The 9977-nt window shown below is 36.3% G+C and overlaps 1 protein-coding gene across 1 annotated transcript in view; it reads right to left on the bottom strand.

Annotated features, from left to right (window-relative positions):
- LOC108361076 (nuclear pore complex protein Nup205-like) overlaps positions 1-9977 on the bottom strand; it is a 93741-nt gene that overhangs the window by 60452 nt on the left and 23312 nt on the right. The window contains exon 3 of the mRNA XM_017613603.1: positions 5354-5455. Within this exon, the coding sequence (XP_017469092.1) occupies positions 5354-5455 (102 nt within the window). The remainder of the gene's footprint in view (positions 1-5353; positions 5456-9977) is intronic.

Raw genomic sequence — 9977 nt, 5'->3', positions numbered from 1 at the left:
ATTGTTGCTTTTCCACAATAAGTTTTCACTAAAAACGGCCTCAAGCTCATAAAAATTGTTGAATATAATTGTTATAAGGCCATAAAATAACAAACAAACACTTAACTACCTTAGTTTTGCTAAAAATCTGATTATGTTAAGCGTACACAGCGGCCATTATGGATCCGCCATTTTGAATTTCGAAATTTTGTGGTGAAATTTAAAACCAGCAACCAAAATAAAGACGGATACACAAGGTTTGATTACAATTGTACCACGCTTCGACTTTTGGCCAGCTTTTTCGAAAAATTGGCCACTGTGCAGTGTAATTATTCTAGTATCTTTATTTATGCATATTGTAACTATCTATATCTTAGAAAGAGAAGTGTAAAATTTGTTTATCTATAACTAGTAAAGTTAGAAGGACGAAATTCGAGGATGTGGTAGTATACATATTAGTCCTCGACATATATTTTTTTCAAAAATAAATATTGGAAATTTCCAAGGATATTCAAGGATAAAGTTTTAAAAGGACATTTTCAATACTTATTCGTCCTGGAGCACCCAAAAATTATTATTTTTTATTAGGAAAAATTGAAAAAGCAACAAAGTCTAAGCGGTAGAAGTTATAGCACTATTTCGGAGATCACCACATCTCCTCATCANGGCTTCGTATATTTCCGCGACCGCGTAGGACAATAGGAGCAGGGATCGGAAACTCGGCCTTTCCGACCTCGCCCAACAGTTCGTCTATAGCGTGGAGCGGAAACTAGGACTTTCCGCCTGCCTCACTTACAAAGTAACGACTACGGGAACATGGATCGGAAGCTCGGCCTTTCCGACCATGATCAACGGCCTGTAAACAGGGCGGAGCGGAAACTAGGTCTTTCCGCCCGCCGCACACAAAAGTAGACTGGAGACAAGGCCTCGCCAGCTACCCAAATTGCTATTGAATATCATTGTTATCTTTACAAGTTAATATTTATAATTATTTCACTCTGTAATGTATCACACATACTTAAATATTCTAAATCTTTTTATCTCAACTGTCTGTAAGAAAACATTTTTCTGTAGACTAAAAATAAATAATAAATAATATAAGGGCGAAGGTTTAATGTAAAAAAATAGGTATCGGGTACCGAAAAGGAAGTATTGAATACCGAAATCTTTTTTAAGTATTGGGTACCGATAATTCAGCACATCACTACTCTTTGCGCCAGGAAGCAATCTTTATGCATACTTGGGATCCCCTCAGGTTGCTTCGTTTGAGTGTAGTATTATTATATATATATATTATATTATTTCAAACTGTGGAAACATACCACTATTTTAAGACTTCATCTATACATTTCTTCATGGCTTAAATTACTTTTTTCAATATCGCAAAAACTTTGACAGGCTAATAGCTAAGTTATGCATACTTGGCGTTGCATGAAGTTGCCACATAAGGATTCTGTTCGCAACGCATAGCACTACAAATGTAGAAGTGTGTTGGGTTCGCTATGTCGTCAGCAAATCCAACAATTTTCACTCGTTCTGGCAAGGATAGTCGGAGTACACCATCGTACATGATATTCCAAAGTATTGGACCCAGAACCGAACCCTGTGGTACTCCAGCCGAGACTTTGTGTTCTTTGACACCGTTCTCCGTATTGTACAGTAGCACTCTATTTGCTAAGTAGTTGTCTACAATCTTCCGAAGGTATGCGGGTACCTCGAATATGCGTAGAGCGGCGTTTATGTGTTTCCAACTTGCTGTGTTGAACGCAATTTTTACATCGAGGGTGACAAGCAAACAGTACTCCTTTCCTCCTCCCTTCCACCTTTCGCCACTGATTGCATCTTCCGCCAACTGCTTTACTAAACTGGCTGCATCTACTGTTGACCGCCCCTTTCTGAAGCCGAACTGTGTCTTTTCCTCGGTTGCTTCTAACAATCTATCGCTGATTATGCGTTCGAACAACTTTCCCGTCGTATCCAACATGCATATAGGACGATATGCTGAGGGATCTTCTAGAGAGTTGTTGCTCTTGCACTGACTTTTCTGCTTTCTCTCTCCTCCTGTATCGAGAAAATGATAGCCATGTGGTCGCTTTGAGTGTACTCGTCGCTAACCTCCCAAGACGTGTGTCGAAACAGCCTGCTGCTGATAAATGTGAGGTCAATAATGGACCCCACCCCATCCTTGCTGAATGTAAATTTGGTACCCGAGTTGCATAATGCCACATCCAGAGACGATAGTGCTGCAAATAGAGCTCTTCCTCTGGCGTTAGTTCGCCGGCTTCCCCATTGCAAGGCCCAAGCATTGAAGTCGCCGGCTATTAATACGGGTGATCTAGTCCGGGCATCAAAGGTAAGCTTATCCATGACGGCTTCGAATTCATCGAGGGTAAAACTAGGCGGTATGTAGCAGCTATATACGACTAATCCAGAGACTCGAACACATACAAAACCTACGTCTGCCTTGAGTTGTTTCATGTGAAGGGGCGTTATGGCGCAGCTCCACACCGCTGCTCGACCGGCATCGTCCTGGGCCCATTGCTGGCAGTCCCCCACCTTGTATGGTTCACTTAGTAGCGCTATGTCAACATTTTGGTCAATCACCGTCTGCTCCAATAGCTCCTGTGCAGCTTTGCAATGGTTTAGGTTAAGCTGCAAGACCTTCATGATGTCCGGGATTTTTGTATCGCCTCTACATAGTACGGGCAGTCTCTTCCGCCTGTCCTGTGCCTTACGTCTGGCTTTTTGTTTCTGGAGCAGATTACGCACCGTTTCTCCTTCTTACATACGTTGGCTCTATGGCCTATATCACCGCAATTGAAGCATGCCCCTTTCGAATCGTGAATGCTTTTACAATTTCTTGCCAGGTGGCCAAACTCTAGACATGCACACATACATATGTATGTATATATGTGTGTATCTATATCAGAGGCGGGCATTTTTTGATTTTCCAAACACATGTAATCGGGCTTCAAAATGCTGCTTGCTGCGACGTCGACACATGTATACTATAATTGACGATTGAATGATGCTTCGCTGGTATTTCAGGAAAGCAAATCAAATCATTTGCTGTTGACGAGTGCGCGGACGCACAGTTTTCTTAGTGGTAAATAAGAATGAAAAATTGTGGTACATTCCAACACAATGTGGTAGATTCAAATAAATAAGTTTATAAATATGTTATATGCACTTATGGTCAGCTGATTAAGTTCAGTGACATGCTGACCAGTTTTGGCTATTTATATTTTATGTTTATTTAATGTTTATCTTTTCTTTGCTGACGGCGCTAGGCATTTTCTTCCATATAAAAGAAATTGCCAATCATTCAAAATCAACACGATTTCTTAGCTCTTGAAATTTGCACTTTGAGCTACTAAATTTTAATGGGCTATAAAATTGCGTACCTAAAACTTTTCTAGAAATTCTAAATAAAAAGCCAAAGCGACAGAATAAGATGCTTTTTTTAGAAATGATCTATCATTTTCTGATAGAGAATCATTTTCTGATAGACATTGATAATTTTCGTGTTGATGTATATTACTTTCACCAACCATAAATTTAATAAAGAACGCTGCTATTAATTCTAAAAGCTTCAGTGTTCGATCACCCTCTTTCACCTTTTCAAAATGACTATGACACAGTTTGTAATCTCTTTTTTAACAAAACATAACATTGCGACTCATAACGCGATAGCAGATCACGCATTGCGCACACCCATCCATGTTTTCTATGCAAAAAAAAATTATTTCCCATTCCTCCCGAAACATTTTATGTGTGTATTATTTGAATAGTTGCGCAGCGAAGTCTCAGCAGCAACTGATTTGATTTGCTTTGCCGAAGTGCTAGCAAAGCATCAGTCAATCGTCAATTATCGTAAGACGCACGAAGGCGATCATATCATACATGTGTCGACGTCGCAGCATGGAATGTTGTTTTTTGTTGTAGAAAATGCCCATTCATTAATGCGCAAATGAACAAATTAAAAAAAAAAGTTTCAAGATCTGAAAGTTTTTTAGTTTACGGTGTTAGAAGTAGCAGAAATGTAATTTAGCAAAAAAAAAAGTGTTATCTATTCCACAAATGTGGCAAAGTCCGAGCACTGCCTGTTGAGCAAAACTTCGCTGCTTCGCACACAAGCGCATGTGTGGGATAGTGTGATCTATATGCATGTACTTATATAAGTGCATAGTTATTTACTGAAGAGCGCAGAATGAGCAAAAATTTTGCAGCAATAATCAAATAATAGCTAAGCGTTGGTTTTACTACGACCTTGGAAAGACGAAAAAATTTACTTGTGAGCCTTTTAGCCTGAAGTATGTATGTAGATACAATATTGCAGCAACTTTCTACCTACCTTTTGTTTATTTTCCACTATTAGTATGCTTTAGAGATATTTACGGAAATGGAGCACATGATTTCGTCCATTTTAGAGTTGTAGCAGGTAGTGAATTTTTCTTCAAACTGCATTTCGCTAAGTGCGGAGTTGTGTGGTTTAGTTGGGATTTCCCTGAATACCAGATATTTCGTAAATACGTACGTTTTTCATAAAATTTTATTTTGTAAGAGTTTTGGGTGGGCACCTACATAAATGAGATAAACAATGCGGGTGCTCCACTCGCGATCACTCACAACAGCCTGAAAACTGTTTAGGATGTTGTATGGAAGATGTTTTTTCGCTTTTCTAAGAAATTACGCTATAATTGCACATATACATATACATATGCATTGTCGTCAGTAGTAGAAGTAATAGAAAAGTCTTCCCATCCTGCAGGGAAACCGCGGACTAGAGGATCAAATTTCTAGTTCAGTACTAGGTCTTTATCGCGAAAAACCAACTAGTCCGGTAGTAACTAGATCAAGGTGCAGATCTTTTATACTGGAGAAAAAATCCCTTCGCATATATTTATATATTATATAATAAATTATCTTACCTAACATGATTTTTTAAACAGGTGGCAACCCTTCTCTAGTTGAGCTAAGAAGCAAAGCTTTTCAAAACATTTCGATTGAAACCCAGTTTATAAAATTGATTTACTTTTTTAAATAATTTTAATATAATTTTTTTAAAAGGTGGCAGCAAAACCAATTTGCACATCTACAGCCCAAGCGCATTTTTGTAAATCGAAAGAACGGTGCAGATCTTTTATGCGGAACAAAAAATGCCTTCGCGTATTATGTATATAGATAATGGATGGCGCTCCCCCTCTCCGGCGATCTAATTATTGTGGAAGTTAGTTATGACATAACTTCCATGAGATTTTCGAGGAAAATTTCTGGAAGTTAAGCCTGATCTTCGTGGATATGTGACTGAAGTATTAGTCCTACTTAAATTTATAAATATAACACTAACAATATTTATTTATTAAATACTTACCTCCTTCGATATATCAAAGTCTTCTAATAGACTCACGATTCTCTCAAGAATGTTGTAATGGTTGACTAAATTCTGCGTATATGACGAAATTAATCTTGTTATCTGTAAGAACGTTAAGAAATACTCATTAAACATTTTGAAAAATAGTATTAGAAATGGCGTTATGAAATCTAAAATGAAAACTGAAATTAAATGAGTTATCGGTATTTTAAAAATCGGATTGCGGTTTCTAAACAGAGCTGGGCACTTAGGATTACGATTACATTTTGATGACTTGTAATCCAGAAAATTTTGCATGATTCTGAATACTCATGAAAATTAGGATTACAAATTCTTGAATAGTTATTCTAAATTATTACTTATTATTACTTTTTGTTTACTTTTTTAATTATTATTACTTTTTGTTATTATTATTGTGGCGTAATAATATTTATTTTTAAGCAATGTTATTGGGCTTTTGTGAGGAAAAATGGAAAAAGCAACAAAGTCTAAGCGGTAGAAGTTATAGCAGCTAATTTGGGAACTTTTTTTGCGATTATGTATTGTCCCTTTTCCCAAATTAACCAAGACGTGACCGAATTGTCCAATGCACTGTCTTCGAATAATCAAAAACAGTGACGACCCATCTAGCATTTGGAAGATTACTTTAATAAAAACCACTTACTGAGTCTTTTTCGATCACTTCTTCAGAAAGAATTCATTGCAAAAACAGTGGTGACGGACCCGCAAAATTTCTGAGAACGGCCGTCCGAAAAGTATGTTGTGACGAGTTGGCTTCTGCGTACAGCTAGATTGAAAGTAAGTACATACATACAGAGCAGTGTTTATATTTTAAGTACAATTGTACTTTTTCAGTACAATTAGTTTTAAAAAGTACAAAAGAACAATTTACCGATTTTAAGTACAATTTCAACATCAAAAACACTTTTTGTACAAAACGCTGAAGTCTCTGGCACTTTGATTTAAGTAAGTAAATGGACATACCTACATTTATTGCGTTAAGTAAATGGACATACCTACATTTCAGATTTGGTACAAAACGAAATTCTGAATTGCAATTTTGAAAGTAAACGTGATTGTGAATGGTAATATTAGTGTTGAGCGTTGTGGTTATTGCGTTTTTTTTTTAATCACCGGTGGGTGAAATATCCCTCATCGCTATTTAGTTTGAAAAAATCTTTGGAAATGCAGTTTACCTAATGACGCTCCTGCAGAAAATGAAGNAAACGTGATTGTGAATGGTAATATTAGTGTTGAGCGTTGTGGTTATTGCGTTTTTTTTTTAATCACCGGTGGGTGAAATATCCCTCATCGCTATTTAGTTTGAAAAAATCTTTGGAAATGCAGTTTACCTAATGACGCTCCTGCAGAAAATGAAGGAATTGTAACGTGTAACGAAATCTGTTTCGGATAATAACGAGCCTGAAGTATCTTCCCCTTCCCCCATTGAAGTGGTGGCATCATCTTCAAAGCCTCCACCGCCTTCCCTATCCTCAAATACTAACGCTGTAACTCAACCCCTTCCGCCGGTACTCCAGTCTGATACAAGGAAACTAGTTGTAGTTCCACCAAAGAAGTCAATCTTTGTCTCTAGATTGTCGAGAGACACTACCGAAGACGATATAAAGCTTTATATCTCATAAAAAATTACAACTGTCGACTTAAGAATCAGAAAATTTAATTTTAAATACGAAAGAAATATTGCTTCATTTAAAATTTACGAAAATTTAGATAACTTTAATGCGCTGCTTAGTAGTTCTTTTTGGCCCCCCGGAGCTTTCGTTCGTGAATTCGAATATAGGCCCAAAAAGGGAAATAACTTAGCTAATATTCCCCGTCATAACACTGAATCAAAAAACTAATTATTAAATCTGCCTTAAGTATTTATTACCAAAATGTAAGAGGCTTAAATACCAAATTAACGAACTTATACCTTAAAGGCCTTGAATTTATATATATAAAAATGGTGTGTTCGTATGTCACGGTCGTCAAAACTCGAGAACGGCTGAACCGCCACCTATTTGAAAATTTTTAAACCCAATTATATTGAGAAGGCTTACAGCCGAAAATATGTGCGATTAGGGTTGCCACCTGTTTTAAAGTTTAACTAAATTACACTGATAAAATAAATGAAATCTTACAATATTGGTATCAAATTAAAGAGGGTTAAGAAAGATAACTCTTGCAAATATTTTTGAGGAGGCGTTATTTAATTGATAAACTAAATGATATATTACAATATAGATATTAAATTAAAGAGGTTTCAGAAAGACAACTACTGGAAATATTTTTTAGGAGGGTTGCCACCTATTTTAAAATTTTAACTCAGTTAAATTGATAAAGTAAATGAAATATTACAATGTGGGTATCAAACTAAAGAGTTTAAAGAAGGCTCACAGGTGAAAATATTTTGAAGGAGGGTTGCCATCTGTTAAAAAATTTAGCGCAATTTAATTGATAAAAGAATGATATATTACAATATAGATATTAAATAAAAGAGGTTTAAGAAAGATAACTGCTGGAAATATTTTGTAGGAGGGTATTAAACTTTAGAGTTTTAAGAAGGCTTACGGCCTAAAATATTTTTGAGGAGGGTTGTTACCTGTTTGAATATTTAACTAAATTTAATAGATAAAATAGATAACTTTTTACAATACAAGTATCAAATTAAAGAGGTTTAAAAAACATTACTGCTGGAAATATTTTTGAGGGGGGTTGCAACCTGCTTGAAAATTTTAGCTCAGTTAAGTGGATTAAATAAACGAATTATTGCAATGTGGGTATCAAACTAAATAACTAGTTTTAAGACGACTTACAGTCGAAAATAGGTTTGAGGAGGTTTGCCATCTGTTTGAAATTTAACTCAATTAAATTGATGAAATCAATGAAATGTTACAATATGGGTACCAAACGAATGGTATTTGAGAAGTCTTGATTGGCCAATATTCTAAATAGGATTATGCAATATGTAAAAGTAAACTGAAAATATTGAAATTAAATGAAATATTACATAACTGATTCGAAACGGAAAGTGATTGGGAAAGCTTTATCAGAGAATTTTTTTTAATGTTTTCTCTTATCCAAATCCAGACAGTTTAAAAAAAGAGAGAATTTACAATATCTTATCAAACGACGTGATCATATTATCAATGCAGATTTGGTATACAAATAACGCAATGAAAAAAATTAATAAAAAGCTGCTGATATAAATGAAAAAATGATAAAAAGCGTAACGAAAACATAAAAATATCCTATGAAATGAAATAATGAAAACTTAAAATTGTTGTCACCATTCCTTTACATTATAAAACAGTTAAATTTTAATCATAAACAATTTCGTTCGGTCGCCAAAGCCTACTAAGTATATTGCGAGTAAAGAAATTTTGAATAACAATAGATAATATTATTATGATTATGATTACTATTACTATTGTGAACTCCTGTTATATGCCCAAACAATTTTTTACAAGGGCGTGTAATTTCTGGCGTATGCCAATGACATCGATATCATCGGTAACAAAAACTTCGAAGCAAAGCGATTGAGTTTGGTGATCAACGAAGACAAGAGTCAGAGCATTCCCGCCTTGACACCCACATCCCTGTTGCCAGTTGTAATTTCGAGAAAGTAGAGAATTTCGTTTACTTGGGAGCCAGCATTAACCCCGATTATAATATCAGCATGGAAAACCCACACAGAATCACTCTTGCCAACAATTGGAACTTTGGACTGAATAGGAAATTCGGGAGTAAAGTTCTCGCTGGACGTACAAAAACCATTTTCTATAAGTCAGTCATCATGTCCGAGCTGGTAAATGGCGCAGAAGCTTAGACAATGACAACATTCGATGAGACGGAAAGCGACGTTCCAGTTCTGAAAGTATTCAACTTGCAATCCACTGGTGGTAGCAGAGGAAGAGGGAGAGACCAAGTGGAGAAGGACTTGACTTCACGTGGCATTTCCAATTGTCGTCAGTTGGTACAGAGAGAAAAGACTGGCGTTCTTTGTCGATCTCGGCCAAAATGGCTTAGGCATTTACAGCGCCAAATAAGAGAAAGAATATGCAAATGATAATTGACCGAGTTAGGGGACCTTCTTCTTGATGCGCCAGGAGGAACTACTAAAACATTCCTTATCAGAGTGATTATGCCAACGGTTCGTTCAAAAAATTACATAACCTTAGCTATCGCTTCGCCTGGAATCGCTACCAGGTGGAAACATTACTAATTCAGCTCTTAACCTGCCAGTGAAGATATAAATCTTCGAAACTCCCACTTGCAATATATCCAGAACATGCGGTATGGAAAACATAGTAAAAAAATTTAAAATAATTATATGGGATGAGTGCAAGATGGCACATAAAAAACTGCTTGAGGTTTGATCGATTGTCGTGGGATTTGCATGGAAAGGTTCAGCCATTCGGGAATGCATTGATATTGCTCTCAGAGGATTTTATGCACACATTATCTTTAATTTCTTGAGTAACAATAGATAAATGCTTTCCTGAAATAGTCAGCATTGTGACAAGACGAACATATATACACGGCAGCCGAGGTATTCTCGCGACAAAGACTGGACATTGGGAATGGAAAGCTGCCAGCCAACGAGAGATTAAGGCGAATTTTA

The sequence above is a fragment of the Rhagoletis zephyria genome, unplaced genomic scaffold, assembly GCF_001687245.7.
Source record: "Rhagoletis zephyria isolate East Lansing unplaced genomic scaffold, Rhagoletis_zephyria_1.1 Rzeph_scaffold_00694, whole genome shotgun sequence".
Classification (NCBI taxonomy): domain Eukaryota; kingdom Metazoa; phylum Arthropoda; class Insecta; order Diptera; family Tephritidae; genus Rhagoletis; species Rhagoletis zephyria.
Note: the sequence above shows the minus strand (reverse complement) of the source record. Positions and strands in the feature narration are given on the sequence as shown.